The sequence below is a fragment of the Ursus arctos genome, unplaced genomic scaffold (assembly GCF_023065955.2).
Source record: "Ursus arctos isolate Adak ecotype North America unplaced genomic scaffold, UrsArc2.0 scaffold_16, whole genome shotgun sequence".
Lineage (NCBI taxonomy): Eukaryota > Metazoa > Chordata > Mammalia > Carnivora > Ursidae > Ursus > Ursus arctos.
The window spans coordinates 25,534,642-25,561,740 of record NW_026622830.1 but is presented as its reverse complement, the minus strand read 5'-3'; the positions used below and the strand labels follow the sequence as shown (position 1 = coordinate 25,561,740).

General features: G+C 47.9%; 1 protein-coding gene across 2 annotated transcripts; it reads left to right on the top strand.

Moving 5' to 3' along the window:
• The first annotated feature begins 40 nt into the window (after positions 1 to 40).
• Positions 41 to 27,079, top strand: POFUT1 (protein O-fucosyltransferase 1). 2 transcript variants are annotated; one of them, XM_026503260.4, is made up of 7 exons: positions 41 to 262; positions 1,941 to 2,062; positions 6,554 to 6,736; positions 8,087 to 8,199; positions 17,098 to 17,290; positions 19,105 to 19,347; positions 21,837 to 27,079. In XM_026503260.4, the coding sequence occupies exons 1-7, from the start codon at positions 130 to 132 to the stop codon at positions 22,023 to 22,025; spliced, it is 1,176 nt and encodes a 391-aa protein (XP_026359045.2). In that variant the 5' UTR covers positions 41 to 129; the 3' UTR covers positions 22,026 to 27,079. The 2 variants fall into 2 exon arrangements, with proteins under 2 accessions (XP_026359045.2, XP_026359044.2); XM_026503259.4 differs by having other exon boundaries at positions 19,063 to 19,347.
• The last annotated feature ends 20 nt before the right edge of the window (positions 27,080 to 27,099 follow it).

The window sequence follows — 27,099 nt, the reverse complement described above, 5'->3', positions numbered from 1 at the left end:
CCGCCTGCCGGCTAGAGCGGCCGGGGCGGCGCGCGGGCGGCGCGCGGGGACCGCCGGGAGCGGGGCGGACGCTCGCGCCCCTCCTCTCCCCGCCTCCGCACCGCGGCGCGCTTGGGCTCCGGAGCCGTCATGGGCGCCGCCGCGTGGGCATCGTCGCCCCTGCCGCTGCGTGTGTCTCTCCTGCTGCTGATTCTGCCGCTCCCGGGGCTGCCCGCGGGCTCCTGGGACCCGGCTGGTTACCTGCTCTACTGCCCATGCATGGGTAAGGCCTCCCGAGCCGTCAGCTCAAATGGGGAAACTGAGGCCCAGAGAGGAGAAGGCCCTCTTCTGAGGCGCCCAGAGATACCTTGGCATGTCCAGGAGAGAACCCCAGCGCGGGGCATGGCCTGCTCCTCGCCTCTCTGCCCCAGTTGCAACGGCCCTCAGGGGCCTCTGTATCCACCCTTCCATTTGGCAGATGAGGAAACTGAGGCCGGAAGAGGTTATGTGTCTTGTGCAAGGTCTAAGCCAGCCCACAGTTCAGTAAATGGAGTTAGTGGGGCAGGACTTGATGTCACTGACTCAACGTTGGCTCTGGACGATTCTTTAATCGTTCAACAAATATTTATCGGAAACCCCCCCCCCCAACCCTGTGCCCAGCCCTGTTTTCTGTTCAGGGGATACAGCAGTGGTAAGACAGAAAATGCCATTCCCTTGTAGAACCTTCCTTTTAGCTGGGAAAGACAGACGATAAAAGATAACACACAATAGACAAAAGATACAGACAATAAAAGAGAAAAAATAAGTAATTATACATAGTATCTTAGAAGAGGATGAACACTATGGGAAAATAAAATAGAGAAGAGTAAGGGAGAATCTAAAAGCTGCAATTTAAATGGGATGGTGGATCGTTACTGTAAAAGTCATTCCTTCTTAAAACCCTCCACGCTCCAGACCCTGATGATTCGGCCCTCTGCCCATCATTACCACCACTCCCTTCTCTCCAGATGCTCCAGCCACAGCCACTCTTATTCCCTCTCTGTTCCTCACCCATTCTCAGGTCCTGAAACCTGTGCTATTCCCTCTGACTGGAACACCTTCCTCTTCACTTCTGCCAGGTCAACTTCTTCCCCTTCTTAAGTCTCAGCTTGAATGTCACCAGAAAGGGCTTAGGTGACTTCAACACAAATAATCTCCACCTTACTGCTATCACCAAACTTCTTCTATTTCTTCCTTAAAATTATCAGAATTTACCACTATATACTCTACCACTATATACTTGTCTCTGTAGCTGGACTGTGAGTGCCTCGAAGGCAGAGACCTTATCCTTCTTGCTGAATCCGGTATTCCAGCACCAAGCAGAGAGGCTGGCACATTGCAGCCTCTCAGTATCTGTGGAATGAATGAATGGATGTCATGCTGGGGATAATGAAAAGAATCAGACAGGGTCCTTGCTCCTGAGGTATTCACAGGCTGAAGAAACAGCCAGTACAAAGGCCAGGAAGTGGGAAAGGACATTTGAGGAAAAGTGAAGAACCATAGATAGCTCCAATCCAAGGTGGGAGGCAGAGGAGGGGATTGAGTATAGCAGGGGGTTGATGAAAGGATTCCACCGAATGAGGCATTGGAGTTGCCCCTTCATGCACAGATGAGTGGAGACAGAGGTGGAAGGGCACCCCTGGATGAGAGAACAACAGGAGCAAAGGCATGCAGTCAGGATGGGAGGTGGAGAGCATGTTTGAGAAATGGCAGGGAACCTGGAGCAGCTGAGGCAGAAGGGTAGGACCTGAGGGCCTTGAGTGTCAGACCTATGAGTCCAGACTTGATCCTATGCTGCCAGCTCCCCTGGCTCTCCTTGGTGTCCTGGCCCTCCCCACCCCGGCCCCACATCCTTTCCAAATCCTGCCTGCCCCATGCCCTCGATGCCCCAGGCCTCACTTCAACCACCGTATACCATCCAGGGCGCTTCGGGAACCAGGCTGATCACTTCTTGGGCTCCCTGGCTTTTGCAAAGCTGTTGAACCGCACCTTGGCTGTACCCCCTTGGATTGAGTACCAGCATCACAGGCCTCCCTTCACCAATGTGAGTACCTCCCACTGGCCTTAGCCCTTATCCATCCTACCCCAATCCTGCTTACCTCCTCTTGACCCCAAGTCCTTCTCTGGGCTTTACCTCCTGCTCCTCTGAGCCTTCCCCAGTCCCCACCCCAAACTGTCTTCCCTGGGTAACTGGCTAACACTTATCCAGTGCCTTCTGTCTGCCAGGCACTGTTCTGAGCACTGCATGAGGACTAGCTCTTCTCCCTCATCACATTCCTATGAGGAAATGGGTTTCAAGAGGTTAGGTAACTTGCTCAAGGTCACACAGCTTATGAGTAGTAGAGCTGGAACTCAAGCCCATGTCCGTCTGAGTCCAGAGCCTATGATCTGAACCTATAGCTCCATTTCCACCCCTGGTTGGTCCCATCCTCTGCTCATCCCATTAGTCAAAGGGCGATGGATGGTATTGTCAGTTTGAAGGAGAAACTGAGGCATGGGTTTGTTAATATTGTGTTCAAGGCCACAAACCCAGGCAGTATGGCTGCAGAGCGGTCTTGCCCCATCATGGTGATACTCAAACTCCTCTAATTCCTTGTTTTTTCTTTGTGTCTTCCACTGATCCTATGTCTGTCTTTGTTCACACTGTATCCCCAGGGGCCTGGCAGTAGGAACTGAATTAATCTAATGAATTGACTTTAAAAGTTTTTAATAAACTTTAAAAAACTCTATTTGTATGTACAAAAAAATGTATTTCATTCTTACAGCCTTTTCTCTGCGTAGGTGGTATTATTATTATTATTATTATTATTATTATTTTGCATGCCTATATTTAGAGAGGTTTTTATCAATTAGAGGTTAAAAGCCAGAGGACTTGAGATCATAGTTTGTCTTTGCCACGTAACTAGCCGTGTAGCCTGGACAGAGTCCTTGATCCCTTAGTGCTTCAGTTTTCCCATCTTTAAAAGAGGCCGGTAGTAACCGTGGCTACCTCCCATAATGCATTAGTGATTGAAGCATGCCTCGAACGTTGTGTGCCTCTCTCTTAGAATCAGTAGTTCATCAATGCAAAGTGCTTAGATCATAGGAAGTCCTCAGTAACTGGGAGCCACTGATGTGCTGATGTTTTTTTTTTAAGATTTTATTTATTTATTTGACAGAGAGAGACAGCGAGAGAAAGAGCACGAGCAGTTGGAGCAGCAGAGGGAGAGGGAGAAGCAGGCTCTCCACTGAGCAGGGAGCCAGACCCGGGTGGAAGACAGACGCATAACGACTGAGCCACCCAGGCGCCCCGATGTGCTCATTTTTTGCACTCACTGTTATAGTTTAGACGTTGTTCATCTCCCTCTGCCTTGTTTTCTTTCTCTTGCCTTGGCTTCTCAGCCAAGAATCTTTCTGAGTCTCTACTTCTTGCTTTCTGTGGGTTACTCAACCTATCCCATTAGGCTCCCCTTCCCCACTGGGACTGTTCTCACAGAGGCCACCAGGGACCTCAGAATTGCCAAATATAGGGGTCATTTTTTTAGTCTTCCAGCTATCCTCCTGGTGGCACCTGGACCTGTGAGCCTCTCATCCCTGCTCCCCTGTCTTCTAAGGCACAGCCTGTTTCTACTTTAGCCCTGACCTCTCAGCATTTTCTCCTTTTCTTTTCTTTACTACGGGAGGCTTCTCTCTCTCCACCCACTGTTTAAATTTTGCTGTGCCTTGGGGCGCCTGGGTGGCTCAGTCACTTAAGCGTCCAACTCTTGATTTTGGCTCAGACCATGATCTCATGGTTGTGAGATTGAGCCCCAACTTGGGGTCTGTGCTAGGCGTAGAGCCTGCTTAAGATTCTCTCTCTCAGGGCTCCTGGGTGGCTCAGTCGGTTAAGCGTCTGCCTTCGGCTCAGGTCATGATCCCAGGGTCCTGGGATTGAGCCCCACATCGGGCTCCCTGCTCAGCAGAGAGCCTGCTTCTCCCTCTCCCTCTGCCTGTTGCTGCCCCTCCTTACATGCTCTCGCTCCCTCTCTCAAATAAATAAAATTAGAAAAGAAAAGAAAAAAAGATTCTCTCTCTCTCCCTCTGCCCCTCCCACCACCCCCCAACCCTCTCCGTCACATGTGTACTCCCTCTCTCTCAAAAAATAAATAAAAATAAAAAATAAATGTAGAGTGTCTCCTCTTTCTGTTTGCTTATTAGCTACAGACCTCAGATGAGTTATCTAGAGTCTGTCTGCCTGGGTTTCTCCTTAAGTAAGCTGGAGATGGTTGTATTCCTACCGCTTAGAATTAGCTGAGCAAGGCCATGAAATGTGATGCATACAGCACCTGGCGCTAAGTCAGGACTCAATAAATATCAGTTGCTATTATTACCGTCGTTTGCTTTGCTGTAAATTTCTGTTGAGTCTTGTGGCTTTCACTATTCTCCACATACCTCCCAATCTTATCTGTGGCCCAGACTCTCCTCTGATCATAAGCCTGTGTTTCTAATTCCTAAGCCCTTGAGTCTACTTGGATTTCCCAGAGATACCTCAAATTTACAAAAACAGAGCTGAACTTGGCATCTTTCCTTCTCAAACCTGTGTCACTTCCTATATTCCCAGCCTTAGTTTATGTTACCTCCATTCACCTGGATACCAAGCCAGGAACCTAGAAGTCATCCTGAATGCCTCCCTTTACCCTCTGCTTCACCCTCCTTTACCTCTCCTAAGCCGTCCATGCCCTGCATCTTCACCTGGACTTAGTGCTCAAAAGTACATGTTGAGTGAGTACTTGAACAAATAAAAAGACCATTGCAATAGCCTCCTTATTCCTCTTCCTCCCCTAATCTTACTATCCATATGTTCTCTCCTCTGCCACCAGAGTGATCTTTCTAAAAGGCAAATCTCTTATTATTTCTGTTTAAAATCCTTCAGCGATGGGAGCCTGGGTGGCGCAGTCTGTTAAGCATCCGACTCGTGGTCTCAGCTCTGGTTGTGACCTCAGGGTCATGAGATTGAGCCCCGTGTAAGGCTCTGTTCTCAACGTGGAGTCTGCTTGAGATTCTCCCTCTCCCTCTGCCCCTCCTGCTTGTGTCCTCTCTCTCTCTAAAAAATAAATAAATGAATCTTTAAAAAAATAAATAAAATCCTTCAACAAGACCTTGTTGCTAATAGTTAGATATCCCAAATTCTGTTTGTTGAAATGCCAGTGTGTCATGAAGGAAGGGGCAGTGGTTAAATCAGTTTGGGAAATTATATTCTCAATTCCCCATCCTCCTTGATTGAAGATTCAAAATACACATTAGCATACTGAGAAGTCCTGTAGTAAAGAAATCAGCTTAACACAGCATTTCCCAGGTCTGTTTAACTCTGGAGCCTTTTGGGTGCAGAACTCTTTATCCCCATGAACTAGTGGAACTTGCTTGGGAACCCTGACCTATTGGATAAAGTCAATTTTTATCCCATGGTGTTCTAAGAATTTTTTTTTTTAATTGAGAAAACTACAGAGATCAATACAATCACAGTGATTGTATTGATCACAACTAGAAGTGATCATCATTAACATTTTCTCTTCTTTGCTTCATCTTTCTATTTTTAAGTAAAAGAAAAAATATTATAGATGAGGTTGTCAAAAGATAGTCTCTCGTGGCTCCTGAGAGGCAGCCACTGTCGTGAACGTAATGTCTTCAGTGTGACTCCCTTTGAGGTCTTTCTTGTACTTCTGCTGTGGCACTGAGTATGCATATACCCATCTCCTGGTGCAAAGGGGAAGAGCTAGGGAAAATACATAGAGGTGGAAGGAACATTTTAAATTCTAGTAGATGCTGCAAGATTACATTCTAAAGTGGTTGTTGCAGAGCTTACATTTCAACTACCGGCCATAGACAGCAGCCCCTGTTTCCCCACTTCCTTTCCAACAATTAAAGTTAAGCTTTTAGGGGCGCCTGGGTGGCTCAGTCGTTAAGCGTCTGCCTTCGGCTCAGGTCATGATCCCAGGGTCCTGGGATCGAGCCCCACATCGGGCTCCCTGCTTGGAGGGAAGCCTGCCTCTCTCTCTCCCACTCCACCTGCTTGTGTTCCCTCTCTTGCTTTGTCTCTGTCAAATAAATAAAATCTGTAAAAAAAAAAAAAAAAAAAAAAAAAAAAAAGTTAAGCTTTTAAATCTTTGCTGTCTAATAAGTGAGAAGTGGTCTTGTTATAATTGTGACTTGCTTTTTTCTAATTACTAGTGAGTTTGTACATCTTTTGAGTGTGTTGGCTCTGTGGGTTTTCTTTGCTCTGAGTTGTTCACTTCTATCCTTTGCTCACATTTCCCTTTACATCATTTGTCTTTTTTCATCTAGATCAGCAAGCATTTTTGAACACAAAAGGTGTTAGCTATTTCTTCGTTAGTTTGCAAATCAATTCTCCCAACCTTTTTCTCTTCTAGCTTTGATGACCTTTTCCAAAAGTTTTTCATTGGTTTATAGTCTGAGCTGTCTGGGTCTTGGAGTGTATGGTTTTAACTGATGTTTTTAAAAGAGCCACTAGGATACTGAGGAGGGATCTCTGCCTCTCCTTTTGCATCTTTTCCTGTAGCTGCATGTGTCCTACCAGAAGTACTTCAAGCTGGAGCCCCTCCAGGCCTACCATCGAGTTATCAGCCTGGAAGACTTCATGGAGAAGCTGGCACCCACTCACTGGCCCCCTGAGAGGCGAGTGGCTTACTGCTTTGAGGTGGCAGCCCAGCGAAGCCCTGATAAGAAGACATGCCCCATGAAGGTGGGTCTGGGGGACCCTGTCTGCCTGTTGCAGGTTGTCTAGGCCCCCGAGACACTGTGATAGCAAATGTGGGGAAAGGCACTAGAAGGGCTTAACATAGAAGGACGGAGATTTAAGTCCCATGTCTGACATTCGTCAGCAGTGTCACTTTGGGCAGAGGACCTTGATTCCTCTGAGCCTTTATTTCTACCTGCAAAATAAAGACACCAATCCCTGCTCTGTCTCACTCATAAATGTCATGAGGGCCAGGTGCAAGAGTGCTTATAAACTGTAAAGTGCCACATGAGTAATAATAACTAATACTTCCTTTTTTTTCCAGACTGGGGGGGGGGAGGGACAGACGGAGAGGGAGGAGAGAGGGAATCTTAAGCAAGCTCCGCTAGCCTGATGACAGGGGGCTCGATCTCACAACCCTGAAATCATGAGCTGAGCCTAAATCGAGTCGGACACTTAACTGGACTGAGCCACCCAGGTGCCCCAAATAATAACTAATGCTTCTGTGGCACTTACTATATGCCGGTACCATGCTAAGAGCTTTACACATACTAACCCACTTAATCTTTAAACTGCTTCATGAGGGAAGTACTATTAATATCCCCATTTTATAGAGAGGACACTGAGTGCAACGCAGAGTTTCAATATTTTGCCCAAGGTCACGTAGCAAATAAGCTGGGATTCAACCCTACGTAATTTGGCTCCATTACCCACCCTCTTAACTTGTATACTTTCCTGCCTTTAAGCAGGTAAATAAGAAACGATCATATTTTATCAAGAGAAATTTGTAATTTTCTGGCACTTTGGGAATAAGACAATCCCCAATATGTCTTTCAGTGCTTATGCTAAAGTATAGGGTGGGTAGTTGAAAGAGCCGTGAAATTTGAGGAAGGAGGCTTGGCTTAGAGCCATGACACTGCCCTCACTTGCTGTTTGACCTTGGACAAGGGTCTTACCTTGTCTGGGCCCTGGTTTCCATCTTGAAAATAAAGGTATAGTGTTAGCCGGTCTTGAAAGTCTCTGAAAGCTCTAGTCCAAGATCTAAAGCCCAAATCCAAGATCCACTTCCTTCTTCTACCCCCACCAGTGCTGCAGGGTCAGTGGGATGTGGGATGGCAGTCGGAAAGACTCTTTTAGACACTGTGGTGAACGTCTGCTGGAAACCAGACTGGAGGCCAGGCTGCTGTCCTCAGTCCCCAGCTCAGGATTTACAAAGTGACATTCCTATTGGCCATCCTATGAGGTGTTCCAACCTAAGTCTAGTCCACCAGGGATCCCCCACCCAGAGTTCCTCAGCACATCCCCAGAGGGCTTTTCCTCCTTCTCAGTAAGTCTTTGATCTCTCTCTTTCTGTAGGAAGGAAATCCCTTTGGCCCATTCTGGGATCAGTTTCATGTGAGTTTCAACAAGTCTGAACTTTTTTCCGGCATTTCCTTCAGCGCCTCCTACAAAGACCAGTGGATCCAGAGGTACTTGGAGGGGGTAGTGTTGCTGGGTTTAGGGAAGGGGCATGGGGCCCCTGAGAATGCAGCACCTTCCTGGCCCTCTCCCCCTCTACCACACCCTGATGTTTGCGACCAAAGGTGCAGCCATTCTGTCTGTTGAACTTGGGATCCTGTGTGATCTGTTCCCATCTTAACGCCTGACACGGTGGGACGTTGACCTGCCACAAGGTTGAGCAAGAGTTTATCGGCCGATAAAGGATGTCATAAAAAGAATATTGTGCAGTCACATGGGTCTCGATTTCCTCCTCTAGGCGTGAGAATCACTCCCCTGTTACCTTCCTCTTCACAAGGTGAAAATTGGAAGCAGCTTCTAGAGAAAAGCAACTTCAGGTGCAGACTGAGAAATGATGTCATCCTGATAATAATTGGATGTGCTTTATTAATTGCACTCCAGTAGGCCCTATTAAAAAAAATAGGTTAGCAGGGCACAGGCACAGGCTGTGAAATATTTATAGGGCGTCTGTCATGTATGAGACATAGTGCTCAAAGGCCAGAGGTGATATATAAAAATGAGGAAGACCCAGCCTCAGCGTTCAGGGAGCCACGGGCTAGTCATAACGATGCTAAGGAACAGAGGGCACTTGCCTTGATGCGATAGCACGGCAAGAAGGAACGTGGGCTTGAAAGTCAGACTCGGGTTCAGGGCTGCGAGGAACATATGAATGCATGCATGGTCATAAGCCTCGGTATTCCATAGACCAAGGATAGACTGATGTAGAGAAAGGAGTCCGTGCTCAGGACTCAGCCCTGCCTCTTTCTCAGGAGACCCTGAGCAGCCTCTCCAGCTGTCCGGCTCGAATCTCCTCATGGTTGAATGGAAGGGGCCCAGTGGCATCTGCCTCCTAGGGCTTAGAGTGCATGGTTCATAGTAGGGGGCCAACCAATATTAGTTGTTAATATTATTATTCACGTGCTTTGTTTCATATGAGCCTTTGAGAAACTTCATGAAGTGGGTTTTATGATCGATTTCCATTTGGCAGTTAAGGAAACAGCTCAGTGAGGTAAGATAACTTGCCCAGGGTAACCCAGCTGTTGAGAGGGCAGCAGCAGGCTGAATGTAACTCTTTAACACGCTATAAAGCTGCTATTTATTTAGTGCCTACTGTGTACCAAACACTGTTCTAAGTTTTCATTTCACTGCCTAAGTCTTCTGAGGTGATAACTCATTGGATCCTTCCACAAGTGTGTGCAACAGGAGTTATTGTCTTCTCTGCTTTACACATAGGGAAATTGAAGCAAAGAGGAGTGAAGTCACTTGCCCAAGGTCGCACATCTTGAAGTGGCAAAGCTAGGACTTGAACCCAGGCAATCTGATTCCAGAGCACCCATTCTTAGTCACTGTGGAGAATAGCTGTGCCTGTTACAGCTGCCCATTCCCATTTGGGATTTCTGAGCTAATTCCAGAGCTCCTGAGGATACTCAGTCATGGCAGGTTCTGCTCCTTCCTTGTGGTTGATCGCAGATAGGGCATTCCCATTTGATCACCTCCTTGCTTCCAGAAGACATAGTGCCATGAAGGACATAAACAGGTGATGTGTGGTTGGACGGCTGAGACCTTGTCTCAGTCAGCTCAGGCTGCTAGGACAAAACAGCACAGACTGGAGGCTAAAACAATAGACACTTATTTCTCCTGCTTCTGGAGGCTGGGAAGTCCGAGATCAGGATCCCAGCATGGTTCAGTTCTGGTGATCTTCTTTGCTTGCTGCCTTTTTTGCTGTGTCCTCACATGTTCAAGAGAGCAGGCTTACTTACAAGGCACTAATCTTATCATGGGGGCTCTACCCTTATGACCTCAACTAAACTTTATTGCCTCCCAAATGCCCTACCTCCTAATATCATCACATTGGGGGCTGGGACCTCAACTATGAATCAGAGGGGGCAGGAGGTGGAACGCATTCAGTCCACAAGAGACCTGAAGAGAAGGAGCCATCCATGGAAAAAGCTGGAGGGAAAGATAGTCTTCATGGCAGGGGACATGGAGCACAGAGGCTCTGAGGCAGGAACAGGCTCGGTGTGGTGGAGGGACAGACAGGAGGCCAGTGTGGCTGGCGTAGAGTGAGTGAGGAGGAGAATGGGGACTGTTCCGTCATCTGTTGCTGCATAATAACCCGGTTTTGGAACGGCTCCCCAGCAGCGGGTAATTATTTCTCAGAGTTCCATGAGTTGACAGAGCTCAGTGAGGCATTCTTCTTCGTTTTCCATTTTCTTTCTAGAATGCCAGCCGTACAAAGTTTCAGTCCATGCTAAACATCTAATTTCTTGGCATAAATACCCTTTAGAATACCCACCACAGATTTAGTGGGAGATTTTTAAATTTTTAATAAAGAAGAGAATTACATTTACTCATAATCCACCTCCCCCCCTTCAAAAACCACTCTTAGCAGCTTGACGTATTACTTCCGTCCCCCAGGTACTTTTGTACACATCTGTGTACCTGTACAGATGAGCTTCCAGTGAAACTACTGTGTGTAGTTTGTAGTCGAGGATTACTTAACTGTTCTTTTCTGAGGAGGAGTTAATATCAACATTTACCAGCTTAGTCAATATTGCTAGCAGGATCAGTTCCAAACATAAACACGAGATTTCCAGAAATGGTTACTGGGGTATATATGTGTATTTGTGCCGACGGAACGCGTGTGTGTGTGTGTGTGTGATTTAGTTATTTTGTCACCACTGTTTTAAGTGTACGTTCAGTAGCGTTAAGTGCTGTGCCGTGCTATGTGCAGCTGCCACCACCGTCCGTCTCCAGAATGTTTTTATCACCCCAGAACCTCTGTACCCATTAAACAACTACTCCCCATTCTTCCATGCCCCCCGCCCCATCCCTCTGTTCAACTTTTCTGTCTCTGAATTTGCCTTTTCTAGGGCTCATATAAGTGGAATTCTGTGATATTAGTCTTTTTGTGTCTGGCTTATTTCACTTAGCATAATGTCTTCGGGTCTCATCTGGGTTGGGGTATGTATCAAAATTTTAGTCCTTTTCAGGCTGAATAGTTCATTATGTGCACAGACCACATTTTGTGTATCTGTTCATCTGTTGATGGATACTTGGGGTCACTGGGCACTCCTTGCTTTTGGTCTCCTGTGGTTGCAGTGAGCTGTCAGCGGGGCTGGAGTCTGGAAGCCCTGCTGGGCTGCATGTCCAAGAGGCTCATGGCTAGCTGGTAATGCTGGCTGTCATCGGGGAGCTCAGCTGGGGCAGTTGGTTGGTGTGAGCATGCTCGGTCTCTCCATGTGGCTTGAACTTCTGAGCCTATCAGCCAAGTTCTGACAGGGCACAACCAGGGAGTGAATGTTTCAAGAGATGGGAAGTAGAAGCCGCTGGCTCCTAAAGCCTGGGCCTGGTGACTGAGACAGTGTCACATCTGCTACGTGCCATTGGGAGGGGACATAGAGTCCACCTAACAAGAGGAGATTGGAAGAATTAATCTGCCATACAGGCGAGGAACTTGGAGAAGAAGTGGGCAGGGGTCAGAGTGCACAGGGCTTTGTAGGCCCTGGCGAAGCAGGCTGATAAGAAGCCTGAGTGCTTTGTAGGAGCGAGGCGGAGAGTGTGTATATTCTAAACATTTTCTAAAATAGAGCACACTTGCTTGCTCTAGAAAGTTGTCCTTTGGGGGCGGGGGTATGGGTGTAGGGAGAATGGCATTCGAAAGGGTCAGGCTCTTCCCCGGCTCACTGTATGACGAGGTAGATTGCTTCCCTTCTCTGGCCAGCGTTCCCTCTGTAAAGTGAAGGGGGTGAGCAAGGTCCATGGTTTCCATACTGTTCCTCAGAGTTCTTGATAAGGGCCTCTGGTGCCACGAGGCTGGCAACACAGGGCCAGCGTGGAGGGGCTCAGGTCCCTTCCCCCACTGCCTTTAACCAGTAATCCTCTTATATATCAACTAAAAGTTTGGATGGCCACAGGTCTAGGTATACTAGGCTTAATTTAAGCTACACGTTACAGAAAACCCCGAATAACAGCAGATTAAGAAGCTAGAAATGTGTTGTTTTCTGAAGTAAGAGAAGTACTGAGGTACGCAACCCACCACTCGATGGCAGCTCCGTCGTGTTGTCAGGACACAGGCTCCCAGCTCCGCCTAGCCGGCCCAGTACTGGCCCAGTACTGGCTTTTATCCTCAGTGTCCCCTCACAGGGCCGATGAAGCTTTAGCTGTTACAGCCTTGCCCCAGGCAGCTGGAAGGAAAAAAGGGCAGAAGGGGGGCACAGCCTCACCTTCTTAAGGAACCTTTCTAGAAGTCCCATGTAACCCTCTTGCATCCCGTTGGCTGGTTCTTACACACGTGGTCATACCTTAGCTGCAAGAAGTACAGAGAAATCTCTTTATTTGGGGCTGCCATGTGTCCAGCTAATTCTAGGAGAAGGGGATAACAGGTATTTCTTCCCCACTAGGTGATTTCTGAGAATCCTTCTAGCTCTGCTGCTTCTGAGTCTGTGAATACTCCTGGCAGAGGTTTGATTCAACAGATACTAATTGCAATCAAATGTTGAAAGACCACGGACCATCATGCTGAACCATTCTTGTGGCATGAAGGTAACAGGTATTTGGAACTCTTAGGAAATTCTAACTATGACCACCATCATTGTTCTGTTGCATAAAACCCGCTGCAACTTTTTAGAAATTCAACTTTATGTCTTAGAGACATGGCCACATTGACCGGGTTAACTTCCCTTGAAGTTTTCCATTTTGCACAGTAAACACAGCAGCACTGCAGTGGGCACGCCCCTTTCTTCACACCCAACCCAAACACCTCGCTCTGCAAACACCTCCCAACCCTCCAAGCCCAGCTGCCACTCCCAAGCCTCGGCTCCTGCGGGAGGGCTCCCTGTCCCACTTCTCCTTTGCTGCCTTGCGCACACTGATGTGCTCGACAACCGTCTTCCCTGCTCGGTCCTCAGCCCTTGTTATTATTGTGCTCTCAGGCTGCAGCCTTCCTCAGAGGCCATAAACAGGCGACATGTAATTGGCAGGGCTGGGACCAGACTGAGACCCGAAGGATGAGGAGCCATCCTTGCAAAGAGCAGGAGACAAAGGTAGTCCTTCCTGACAGGGACATAGAGAGCAAGGTCCTGCTGCCTTCCTGTCCCTGCAACCTTTGCACTCAGTATGTTTTTCATCCACTGTCCGACATACGGGCTCTGGGCACATTGGGGGATGCTGTTCATAGAGAAACCCCAGCCAGGTGGAGGAATCTCAGTAGCAGAGGGGTGTGGGGAAGAACCCCAGAGGTCCCCTGCACCCAGCAGCAAGAGCATATGCCGTTTTCAGCTGGACAGTGACCAGGCTACGGGCCTGACCTAGGGCGCTCAGGGGCAGGTAGAGCTGGTTAAGCTTTCTTTCCAAACAACACCCTTAGCGCTCCCTTTCTTTCCAAACAACGCTCTCCTCTGTCATTGGGAATAAAAGAGCACATCAGTCTGAGTCTCTTGATGCTCCTCAGGTCTGAGCTGATGTCCCAGTGGGGCAGCCATGTGCCAATCCAGATCTAGGGGGAGGGGGTGGACGTTCCAAATCTAGCATTCACCAAGGGTCAGCTGCAGGCTCTCTCCAAGAGCTCGGAGAGCACTCAGTTCCTGATTTCTCCTAGTCTTCCACTGCCCAGGAGATCACAAACTCTGGCCTTCTCCTCTTGAAACCTTATGAGGTGACATCGGAAAGAAGTTTGGCTGAGGGCCTGGTGGTAGTGGGTGTTTAGCTCATATGTGCTTCTTCCTCTGGCCCCTGACAACCTGGCCTGGTAAGACCCCTGAATCCTTCGCATTCCCTCAATCATTCATTCTAAAAATATTGATTGTTCCCATTGTGCTAGGGACTACAGATCAGAAGGCACAGACTCCGCGTTTGAGGGCCCCACTGATGGCAGTGGAGGAGCTGGGAGTGAGGTGCATAGTTAAGAACACAGCGTCTGGAGCAGACTGCCTGGATTCACATCCTAGCTCCACCAGTTCCTGGTTGCGTGACCGTGGGCGTGTTGCTTAACCTTTCTGTGCCTCGATTTCTTCATCTGTAAAAGGAGAATAACAGTAGTGCTTACCTCGCAGGGCTCTTGTGAGAACCAAATGAGTTCATACGCGTAAAGCAAGTAGAATGTTGCCTGTCACATGATAAGGCTCGATACATGATTCACATACATGTACGTACAAGATTATTATAATGAAACGAGTGTTATGTAGAGCCAGGATGTCAGTGAGCACTTTCTTGTTGCTTCCTTGACACAAGCCCTGGACCAGTGTGTGTGGGAATTGTGGCGAGCTTCCGGAACGGCTCAGGCCCCTACCCTCGTGGGCTGATGGTCAAGCAAGGAAGACGCTTGTCGAGCACATCAGTGTGCGGAAGGCAGCAGAGAAGTGGGACAGGGAGCCCTCCTGCAGGAGCCGAGGCTTGGGAGCAGCAGTTGGGCTTGGAGGGTTGGGAGGTGTTTGCAGAGCGAGGTGTTTGGGTTGGGTGTGAAGAAAGGGGCGTGCCCACTGCAGAATGGAAAACTTCGAGAGAAGCTAACATGGTCATCGTGGCCAAGTCTCTAAAACATAAAGTTGAATTTCTAAAAAGTTGCAGCGGGTTTCATGCAGTAGGACGATGATGGTGATGGTGATAGTCAGAATTTCTTAAGAGCTTTCCGTGCGCCAAGTACTGTTCTAAATGCTTTGTTCATATTAATCCATTTAATCTTCTCAAGAGGCGCACGAGTCAGGAGCTGTTATTAGCTCTATTACACAGATAAGGGAACTGCTGCACAGAATGGGTAGGTCACCCGCCCAAGTTAATAGGCGGCATAGTCAACATGAGCACAGGCCGTCTGTCTCGACAGCCTGGGCCTTTACCATTACAGTGTGTGAAAAGCACACAGAATAATACCTTTTTGTACAAATAGTAAAAATGTAGTCATGCATAAAGCCACAGAATCTTCTGGGAAGAGGAAGTAAAGGAGGGAAAGATGACAGGATAGACCTTTTATTTGTGTCTCTTTTTTAAAAAATCTGAAAGACTGCGAAGTATTAATATCTGCTAATTTGGGTCATTTGTATGTGGGTTGTAAAGTTATTTTCTGTATTTTCCTGTATGCTTTGAAATATTTAATAACTTTTCATTGAAATTTTTATTGAGGTAATTGTAGATTCACATGTTGTAAGAAATAATACAAAGGCAAGAAAGAAAGAAAGAAAGAAAAGGGAGAGAAAGAAAGAAAAGGGAGAGAAAGAAAGAAAAGGGAGAGAAAGAAAAGAAAAGAAAGAATACAAAGAGGTCCCAGATACCCTTTACCCAGTTTCGCCCAATGCTGGCATTTTGCAAAACCCTAGTACAGTATCACAACCAGGATGTTGACATTGATACAATCCACCCATCGTATTCAGATTGTCCTAGTATTATTTGTACTCACTTGCACGTGTGTGTGTGTATTTAGGTCTGTTCGATTTTACACACATGTAGGTTTGTGTATCCACCACCACAGTCAAAATACCCAAACACTTCTAACCGCACAAGGATCCTCTGTGACCAGTATATAACTACACCCATGTCCTTAACCATGCATGTGCACACACACACACGTGCATACACACCTTAGCTCCCCGACAACCACTAATCTCCACTTCTGTTCTCTTCTCCATTATGTCATTTCAAAAATGTTATATAAATGCAATCATACAGTACACAAGATTGAGGGCTTGGCTTCTCTCGCTCTGCATAGCTCCCTTGAGATCCATCCCACGTTGTCGCCTGTCTCAGTAGTTTGTTCCTTGCTATTGCTGTGTCACATTCCGTGGTGGGATGCACCATGGTTTGGTTAGCTGTTCGCTTCTTGGACATTAGAGCTGTTTCCAGTTTGGGGCTATTATGACCCAAGCTGCTCTGAACATTCGTTTACTGGTTCATGTGTGAATATAGGTTTTCATTTCTTTGGGATAAATGCCCAAGAGTACAATTGCTGGGGCATATGGTAGCTGCATTTTAGTTTTACAAGAAACTGCCAAACCATTTGCCAGAGTGGCTATGCCGATTTCATAATTTTAAGAAAAGGTTTTTGGCTGACAGAGGGAAGGCAGTCCAGGTCAAGGCAAGAAGCATACAGAGATCTGGAGCTTGAAAGTGCATTCGAGTTGATGGAACCTCCAGGATGTTTCGTGTTGCTAGAATAGACCCTGGATTTAGTTGAAGAGGGAGCACAGGCTCGCTCCTCACTCATTCAGTCAACAAATATTCACTGAGCTCTTACATGTGCCAGACACTGTCCTAGGCACATGGAGGCACTGCCTTCAGAAGTCTGTGTCTAGCAGGAAAGACAGGGTGAAATAATTACAAGGTGCGTCGTGTACAAGGGGGAAGGAGAGCCATGCCTGTCTTGTTCTCCCCTGGGCCCCAGCACATAGTAGGCAGTCAACAAATATATGTTAAATGTTGAGCGAATGGCCTCACCCAGTGTACACATTGCCTGTGAGCCTGACCTGTCCACGGCCCCCTGGAAGCTGCTGCCTGTCCCAGTCCTGCCATGTGGGTAAAAGGGCAGAGGTGCGGTCCAGACACCCCACCCCAGAGTGAATTACCACACCACAGACTGGAAGCCAGCATGACATACAAAAGGTTGGAATGCTCTACTGTAAATTTTTAATTGTTAAGCAAGCAAAGAGGGTTGTAAATTCCGTGCGGCGGGACAGTATTTTATATTGTGCCTGTTGTCGCCGCCACGGTTCCTTATCAGCCTACTGGGGTTTCTCAGCCTCTCGTGCTTCTTGCATGTTAGAGGGGCCCCTCTGCAGGGTCTCTGGGGCATGGCACAACACCATGCTTTGTCCTGTGGGGGCAGCGGCCAGGCTGTCTCTGTGTCCTCTGTCTGACTTCCCCTTGTTCTGTCTCATGCCTAGATTTTCTCCAAAGGAGCATCCAGTGCTCGCCCTGCCAGGAGCCCCGGCCCAGTTCCCCGTCCTGGAGGAGCACAGGCCGCTCCAGAAGTACATGGTGTGGTCAGACGAGATGGTGAGGACGGGAGAGGCCCACATCCGCACCCACCTCATCCGGCCCTACGTGGGCATTCACCTGCGCATTGGCTCCGACTGGGTAATTTCTCCCTTCCTGTCAGGGCTGGCTTGGACATGTCCCTGCTTAGGGCCCATGCCTGTGGGTGTTGAACCCTGAACCCACTGCACCAAGTGTCAGCCAGGGCAGAGAGGTCTCACTCAGCCAAGTCCATGGGGACTCGATCCTGCCTTAGACACATGAGAATTGTGGCTCCAAAGTGTTTCCTTGCCAGCCCTCATTTTAACAATTGCCATTTTCGTCCTTCTTTTGCAGATGGATAAATAAACATCAAGCTAGACTCTAAGTCAGGCAGCAAGCCAGAGAGAGACCCACAGCCCAGGAGTCCTGTGGTCCAGCTCAGTGTTTAGCCAGTAGACTCTTTGTTGAAAAACAGGCTCTGGAGATTGGGTGGGGCTCCCAAGAAAAGAAGATGTCATTCTCCAAATTCGGAGGCTGCTTAAATGTGCAGAAACCTCATTAGATTATCTTCTGTGTAAAAATAACAAGAAAAATGTAGACAATCTCCTTAATTTACATAAGAAGATATATGTATGTATGTACGTATGTTAGAAATGCTCACTGTTGAAGACTTTAAAAATAATGCAAAGGATAGAAATTAGATCAAAATTCACTCAGAGTCAATCGAGAAGGTTGACCCTTGAACAACATGGGTTTAAACCGTGTGGGTCCCCTAACATGCTGACGAGGTTTTACAGTGAGGTGCTGTATGTGGGTTTTCTTTTCCTTGTGATTTTCTTAGTAACTTTTTCTTGTTTCTAGCTTCCTTTATTGTAAGAATATAGTATGAGATACATATACAGAATATGTGTTCATCGACTGTTTATGTTATCAGTAAGGCTTTTGGTCTACAATAGGCTGTTAGTAGCTAAGTTTTGGGAAAGTAAAAAATTATATGCAGGTTTTTGACTACATGGGGTAGGGGATGGCAGCCCCTATATAGGCCCTGTGTTGTTCAAGGTCAACTGTAGTCACACATTTATGCAATTGTCTCCCTTCCTGCCTTGACTCCCTTCCTGCCTTCCTTCTATAAAGAAAAGAGCCAGGCTCAGAATATCTTGGCCCAGAATATCTTGTGAGTGGTTTCAGCCAAACCTTTAAGAAACAGTTTCCACCTATACATGCTTAGAACATAAAAAGATGTAAGATGCTATTTTGTATAAAGCTAGCATGACACTAAACCAAACTAAGATAAGGTCAGTTCAGAAGAGTAGAGCTCATTCTCACAAACACAGATCCTAAGTAGAATATCAGCAGGTAAACTCCAATAACATATTAAAGAGCATACGACATAAGAAAACTTTATCCCAGGAGTGAAATGAAATTCACTCTATTAGCACCCAAAGAGGAAAAATCATATAATCATCTCAACAGAGGCCAAGAAAGCATTCGATAAAAGTCAACGCTCATTCATGATTTGGAAAAAAAAAAACCAACCTCTTAACCAACTGGGAATTGAAGGGACCCACCTTAACTTGATAAAGCCTATCTCTCCGAAACCCACAGCAAACATGTACTTCACGGGAACTATCAGCAGTATTCCCACTGAAGTCAGAAATCAGATAAGGCTGCCCATTATCACCACCACAGTTCAGAATTCTACTGGAGGTCACAGATAATACAGTAAGACTAAGAAAAAAATATTTCATAAAAAGCCAATATGCCACTACACAGAAACAGCCACTGTTACTGTCCTGATATATTTCCCTCTTCCCTCAATACTTTTGTAAAAAACATAGTTGAGCTTTTGGATAGGTTTTTCCACTTAGTGGCTCTTGCTTCTGGGGTCCCAGGCCAGCTGCTGTCTTGAACCCTGTCCCCCCACGACCCCACAGAAGAACGCCTGTGCCATGCTGAAGGACGGGACGGCGGGCTCGCACTTCATGGCCTCCCCGCAGTGTGTGGGCTCTAGCCGCAGCACGGCCGCCCCTCTCACCGCGACGATGTGCCTGCCTGACCTGAAGGAGATCAGACGGGCTGTGCAGCTCTGGGTGGGCGCGCTGAGCGCCCGGTCGGTCTACATCGCCACGGACTCTGAGAGTTATGCGCCTGAGATCCAAGAGCTCTTCAAAGGGAAGGTGTGTGTGGTCCCAGCGGGGGCGGAGGGGGAAGGGAATCGAAGAACGCTCCAGGGTGGTCCCACCGCTCCCTCTACATGCTTCATGTCCTCCCGACACTTAGCCGTGCACTTCTGCTCCGGTTCCCATCCTTCCTTCCAACCCCGGCCCCAACACCTTGGCACATTCTCTCCAGTTTTCCCTGCACTCTTGTAGCTAATGTGTCCCTACTGGAGCTGTCACAGCATTTTATCGCATCTGCTCTGGGGGCACTGTCTAGTCTTCATGAGGCCAGGAACACAGCCCGCTTCCCAAGAGTTGGGGCTCCTTAAAGGCAGAGTCCAAGGCTGACTCACTGCCGTATTCCTCAGCATCTGGGGGCCTTGCCATCACCAATGTCTAGGTCAGAGCCTAACAACGGTAGACGCTCAGTAACTGTCGAGTAAGGACGTAAAGAGTGGGCCCTTGGGAGAAATCCAGTGTAGCAGAGATTAAGGGCCTAGACTCTGGAGCCAGAGAACGTGGGCGCTACTCACTGTGCCGTCTTGTGCAAGTGACTTGAGCTCTCTCTGCTTCTGTTTCCTCTTCTGTACAGTCGGATGGGAGCAGTCCTATCTTATTGGGTGGTTGTGAAGATCAGATATGAAGGAACTAAAACAGTTCCAGGACAAAACAAGTCCTCATTAATGTTAACAGTCACCGATAGTAGGAGTAGGTGATTGACGAATAAAGGGAAGGCTCTTTTGTCCTTAGTAAATGCTTCAGGAAGTGGTGAATAGTAAATATTCAGTGTGTGAATAAAGAGTGGATGTGTTTGGTACTGTATCAGTGGACAGTAGGTAATAAGTATGTATCGATAAAATGACTGAATTCATGGTAAGCATTCAGTAAGATTTTGTAGAGTGAATGAAAGCCCTAAATGCTTGCACAGACCTTTAAGGGTTTGCTTTCTAGCTGTGCGAACCCTTGGCTTTACGTGAGGGGCCCCTTCTCCCTTTTACCCCAGACACGGGCTGGAAGCCCTGACTTGTAGAGAAGGAGTTGAAGCCGTGCATGCTGGCCTCCCTCCCACCCACCCACTCTATAGAAGACCATCACAGCTGGGAGCCCTCGGGACTCCTCTGATCGAGCCCCTGCTATAGCTGAAGAAACCAAAGCCCCAAGAAGGGATAGAATTTACCCAAGAAGTCTCAGAGCTAATTATAGTGGGCATGACACAGAGCGGGTAAGTTTCAGAGCGTGGGCGGAATTGCTCGGGGATTTTGGCCATGATTAAACTGGTATTATTTCTTTGCTACCATCCACATAGCAGGATGATGATTTTTGTTACGTCAGAAATCTCTGTGTGACAGCAAAGCACTTTCAGCCCCAGCTCTACCCACACCCCCACCTCTGTACTAAGTTGAAGCATTTGGAGAGTCCCAGGGAGTTTTTTTGTGAGTTTTTAGAGTTGATATATTTGTTACACCTTGAGCCTCTTGTCATTTTCTATTTCCTGTTCCTGTGCCACTGTTCTTACCCTTCCCTGTTCCTCAGCCCCTTTCTCCATGGGTTCAGAGCCCACCCTTGCTCCTCATTTAAGCTGGGGCCCTGCTGGGCTGGGGATACTGATAAGTAAGATACTGATAAGTAAGCCCTGTAAAGCTCCCAGTCTAGACTCAGGAAAAGAGACTTTGCACAGAACTCTAATATATGCTGCAGGAGAGCTCCAGGAGCTCGAGTAGGGGCAGGGCCTCACTCATTCACTTGTCCGGTCAGTAGATGTTTATTGAGGCAGCCCCAGCCAGCAGTGACCAGAAGAATGCCACAGCCCCAACCCCATCAGGTGCAGGGGACAGATATTAATCAGAGTGGAAACGACAAACTGAGATGTGTGCTCCAAAGTAAAGGAACCTTGTTTTGGGAGAATGCGGAGCAGAGGACTCTGACCTAGATCGGGGTCCACAGAGGTGAGACTGGAGCTGCAGAGTCAGGGTTAAGTAAGAACCAGACAAAAAGCTAAGCACCCTGAACAGAGGGGGAGTGCATGCAAAGGTCCTGAGGCAGGAGGCAGCCTAGTGGGTAGTGGCTGGAGCTCAAGAGGAGATGGGGAGAATATGAGAGGTGGAGAGGTGACTTGAACAGGGCTTTGTAGGCCCCATTCAAGACTTGTCATCCTCATCTGAAGAGCAGTAGGGCACCATTTAAGAGCATTCAGCTTAGGGTGCCTGGGTGGCTCAGTCAGTTAAGTGTCTGCCTTTGGCTCAGGTCATGATCCCAGGGTCCTGGGATCAAGCCCCACGTAGGGCTCCCTGCTCATCAGGGAGCCTGCTTCTCCCTCCCTCTGCCTTTCCCCAGCCTCCGGGCAATACTGCTGCCAGAATGCCTGACCCCATGTCTTAATGCTCTCTGCCCCGACTTTTGTGTCTGTCACTTTTGCACGAGGGTGGGCGGGAAGCTGAGACTTGGCTGCAGGCCTTGGCAGAACTGGTCACCGCCCTGGTGAAAACGTTCTGCCTTTCCTCCTGCAGGTTAAGGTGGTGAGCCTGAAGCCTGAAGTGGCCCAGATCGACCTATACATCCTTGGCCAAGCTGACCACTTTATTGGCAACTGTGTCTCCTCCTTCACTGCCTTCGTGAAGCGGGAACGGGACCTCCAGGGGAGGCCATCTTCTTTCTTCGGCATGGACAAGCCCCCTCAGCTGCGGGATGAGTTCTGATCCTGGCTGGAGCAATCGCCAGTCTGAGCTGGTCCCGCTTGCCAGGCCTGGCAGCCAGCAGTGTTTGCAGCATTGATTCCCAAGAGTATAAGCTCTTCTGTTCCCCTGCCAGAGACAGAAGAGCACAGGGACTTCTGGAGGAGAAGGACTCCATCTCCCAGGGCACAGGGCTTTCAGGCTCCTGGAGCCAGAGCATCTCCCCTCCCCGTGTGCCTCCTGCTGCTTCTGGGAATTTCGCACACTGCCAAAGCAGTCCAGCCTGTCTTTTGGTCTGCCCTATTCTGAGCAGGGCGGAGGGGCTAATCTCTTCAGCAATTTTTTATAGAGAGAGAAACAGATTCTCATAGTTTTGATATAAGATCATGATTACCCAAGAACTCTCCCTCATTTTTTAAAAATTAGTGACTTTCATTAGCATAGATACCTAAAGTGACCTTGAATGAGGATGAGGCCATGGTGGAGTGGTTGTAATGACCCTTTTTCCAGATGACCCAAAGTAGCTCTTAGACCAGGCCAGAGTCATCTCCCCGGCCTGGCCAGAGCCATTGTCAGCCTGTCTTCGAGGCCATGTCCAGGGTTCGGGGCATGAGCACTTGTCTCCACTGTAAACACTATGCAAATAGAAGTTAGTGATCAGGGGGCGCCTGGGTAGCGCAGTCGTTAAAGCGTCTGCCTTCGGCTCAGGGCGTGATCTCAGCGTGCCGGGATCGAGTCCCACATCGGGCTCCTCTGCTATGAGCCTGCTTCTTCCTCTCCCACTCCCCCTGCTGTGTTCCCTCTCTCGCTGGCTGTCTCTCTGTCACATAAATAAATAAAATCTTAAAAAAAAAAAAAAAAAAAAAAAAAAAAAAAAAAAAAAAAAAAAAAAAAAAAAAAAAAAAAAGAAGTTAGTGATCAGGATACTATGCAGCGATCCGCTCCAGCAGACACTGAGTCCTGCCCCCACAGCACGTTCCAAGCAAGGAGCAAGTGCTGTCGAGCCCGACCATCGTGGTATTGCTGTCAGAGTCTCCTAGTGGCTGGTGACCTGCCACAAACCTGGCTCCGTTGAGATCTTGGAGCGCCGGGGGCCAGGGCTGGATGGCCTGGTGGCATCCTTCTGAAGGCTGCCCTACCCCCTTTCATGTGTCTCCCAAGGGGCCTGGTTATAGAATTTTACCATTAAGTTGCTGTCCAAGGCCTGTCCCCCCAGCCTCCCTCCTGGGCCTGGAGCCCTCAGGCTGTATTCTCACTAGGGCATGTATGCTAAGCCTCTGACCAGATGGGAGTTGCCCCTGACCCAGAAGCCATCAGATTCCCAGTCTGCCCCTTCCCATCCAGTGGAATCTCTGCCAACCCCATGAGGCTTAAGTCATGATTTTCTCTGTCTCTCAGATGCTAGAGTTGTGATAATCCATGACTCCTAAGAGTCTGTGGTGTTTTGGCCTTGTGGTTCTGAAATTCATGTCAAACACCTGCTGGTCTCTTCCCTACCATGTGGCTTCCCTTGGCCTTCGATCCTAGGAATGTGGAAGAAACTGATGAGAGCCAGTTCCAGAGCTCCACGCAGGGCTTCCCCCTCAGATTACCTTTGGGAAGAAACACTGTCTCTGTCGAGGCCGACCGGGCCAGTGGTTGCAGAGCAACAAGGATCTCAAACACTAAAGGTGGCATTTGCTGCTTAGACCTGTTGCCCTACTTGAGGCGGAGAAACTGGAGAAAGGGCTTTTGTGTTTTCCCTCTTGGGAAAGCAGTAGAATGTTCTAAATCCTGGGTGGACTCTGAGAGATAGCTTGTCTGTCCAGACTTGTTCACGAGCTTCGTTCAGAGGTGTAGGAGCCTATGCACCCCTGGCTCCATGGGGTCGTTGGGCAGGAGGGGCTCACTGGCTGCTTTTGTTGGCTGAATTCATTTGCTGATCACAGGCTCACACTAGGCACATGCTTTAGAGTCTGGGGCTCTAACGGGCCGTCCAGACTACTTTGATTAGCATCGGCAGGGGTAACAGCTGTGTTTCTGGACAAGAGGGTGCCGGGATTGTAGTCAGATTCAGTTGTGTTCCATAGGTAAGCACTTTGCTCCTCTTTGACCCAGTTGCCTCACCTATGAAAATGGTGATAAAACCGACAGGGTTGTTGAAAGGCTCCCATCAGATAAAGCAGGTGGAAGAGCGCTTCGTAAACTGGAAAGAGCCAAAAGCACGTACATGGCTGCTGATTAATTTGACGGCCTCTTGTCACACACCTACTCTGTGCCCGGCACTGTGCTTGTTAGGTGCTTTATGGGAACTGAGTCCCGACTCCAGCCCTGGGGAGTAGGAGCTGTTAATATCTTTCTCCTTCTGCACAGGGAAAAACGAACGCTCAGAAAATTCTCGTAATTTTCTCAAGGCCACATAGCTGGCAATGGTAAGCCAGCATCTGACCTCCCAAAGCCATTACCGTTAGTTGCACACCTTACTGCCACCAGTTCACAGGATGCACTGTGTAGACCTCAGGTGGGAGAACCATCAGCCACTTTAGTTCCTACTGGGCTCCTGCTACGTATGGGTCTGTCACTGCCAGGAGGTTTGGGGGAAGGAGAATCACCCAGGAAAGAAAGCCCGCGTGAAGCTTACAGTTCTTTTGGGTAGTTATTTAGTCCACGATTCTTTCATTCAAATTTGCTGTGTGCACGGCTCCATGCTAGGTACGAGGATTCAGCAGAGAATCAGACAGAAAGCCTTTGTTCTCAAGGGATTTGTATTGTAGTAAGTATAGGACACAAGGAACAAATGTATCAGGGAAGGTATTGACTAACTGCTAAGAAGAAAAATAAAGGGTATGGGGGAGTTGAGAGAGGGAGCAATGCTGTTTTGGATGAGGAGTTCAGGTAAGGCCTCTCTGAAGAGTTACCAGGAGGAAGGAAGGGGCCACTCATTCAGATACCTGGAGGCAGCACATTCCAGGCAGAGGAAACAGCAGGTGCAAAGGTCCTGAAGCTGGAGTGAGTGAGTGAAACATGGCAGGGAAGCCAGCATGGTTGGAGTAGCCAGAGCAGGCAAGGTCCCATATCCTGGAGGGCAGTAGTAAAGGCAAGACTTTTATTGGGACAAATGGGAAGCCTTTGCAGGATTCTAAGTGGAGGAGGGTCATGATCTGTTTACACTTTGAAGGACCCCCCAGCTGCCACATGGAAAAGAGATGGGAGGGGTAGAAGCGGGGAGACCAGTGCAGGGCTGATGGAGGGGTGCAGGCCGGACGGTGGGGCTCGGGCAAAGATCATTGCATTGAGTGGGAAGTGGGCAGATTCTGGATATATAAAATTATTTTTAAAGTTCACACTTTTTATTTTTTTAAGATGTTATTTTTAAGTAATCTCTACACCCTACGTGGGGCTCAAACTTAGAATCCCGAGATCAAGAGGCAAATGTTCTGACTGAGCCAGCCAGGCGCCCCATTAAATTTCAATCTTTTTTTAAAGATAGGAGTCTTTGTATAGTTTTGATCATGCAGTGTATACAATTTAATGTCGTCTTTTTCACTTAATAGTATATCACCTTTTCCGTGTTGGTACATGGCCTGAGTAAATATTTTTAATGACAAGATTCCTTTGAGGAGTGTCCCACAGTTTATTGTCCTATTAGGAGAACTTAGTATGTTCCAAATTTTTCACTGTTATTATTTGAATAATATTTTTTTGCACATTTTTTCCTGTATCTAAAATGTTCATTAAGATAAATTCCCAGAAATGGATTTTAGGTCAAAGACGTAAAGATAAAAAAAATTTATTATGAAAAAAATTCAAATCTGCATAAAAATTGTGAAAATAAAGTGAACTCCCAGCTTCAACAATCCTCAACATTTTACCAGTCTTGTTTCATTTATCTCTCCACCCCTAAGTCCACATGCTACAGTCTTTTAAAGAAAATCTGAATGTTTTAAAAGAAGCGCCAATAGAATTTGCTGACCCACTGAATGGAAGCTAGGAGGGAAACAGGGAAATCCAGGATGCTCTAAGGTTTAGGGCCCAAGCAATGGGAGGGAGTTGTCCCCGACTTGCAGACTTTGAAGGTGGGCCACCTTCCTCCAAGTTCCAGGTGCTAATGGTGGTCCAAGCAGTGTTTCTCAGAGGTGGTCTCCAGAGATTCCTTGGAAAGCTGGTTGACAAGGCAGATTCCAGGGACATCCCCCCCACCCCGGAGAATCAGAATGTTTTGTAGGTAGTGCCCAGGTATCTGCACCTTTTTTTTTTTAATTTGATTTTTTTATTTGAGAGAGAGAGAGCAAGCAGGGGGAGGGGCAGAGGGAGAGGGAAAAAGCAGACTACGCTGAGCCGGGAGCCTGACACGCAGCTCGATCTCAAGACTCTGAGATCACAACCTGAGCCAAAATCAAGAGTCAGACGCTTAACCAACTGAGCCTCCCAGGCACCCCCCAGGTATCTGCGTCTTAAGAAGTACCTACAAGTGATTTTGATTCTCGGTGGCCCAAGACCTCCTTATCTGGTGGCCCTCAGACCACTAGATTACCTGGGGCAGCTTGTTAGAAATGGAGACTCCCGGGCCCCACCCCAGACCTGCTGAGTCAGAAACCCTGGGAATGTGGCCCAGGAATATTTTAACGATCTCTCCAGGAGCTAAAGTTTGAGCAACGCTGCAGAAGGATGTGGGGATTATGCACTGCGATCAGCCAGCAAGCATTCCTGGAGGGCCTTCTCTGCAGGCCCCTCCCTGGCAAGCCTTGAAGCTTCCACCAACACTCGCGGGTTAGCTCTAGGTACCTGGTAGTGTTCAGTTTGGTTTGTAACATTTTTTTCTCTTACTGTGCTTCAGGGGAAATGTAGAACTAGACAGAATTTGATTTAATGGATTTCACTGTTTTAGGATGGGACCAATTTTATATAAGTAAAACAATGGGAATTACATTTTTAAAAGATGAAGTAACTACTGGTAGAGGCAGCTTGCAGATTAGGCAGAAATGGAGAAGCTGGTATTCAAAGGAACCAAAGCTCAGAAACGCTGTCCGGATACGTCATAGATCCTTCAGAAACACACAACAGAGGGGAGAGAAAGGGAGGAAAGAAAAAAGAAGAAAGGAGAGAAGGGATAGAGGGA

Coding starts and splice junctions, on each gene's coding strand:
- POFUT1 (XM_026503259.4), top strand. CDS start 130: ATGGGCGCCGCCGCGTGGGCATCGTCGCCCCTGCCGCTGCGTGTGTCT. Junction 6,737..8,086: donor AGAAGACATGCCCCATGAAG/GTGGGTCTGGGG, acceptor CTCTTTCTGTAG/GAAGGAAATCCCTTTGGCCC. Junction 17,291..19,062: donor TGCGCATTGGCTCCGACTGG/GTAATTTCTCCC, acceptor CTGGGGTCCCAG/GCCAGCTGCTGTCTTGAACC.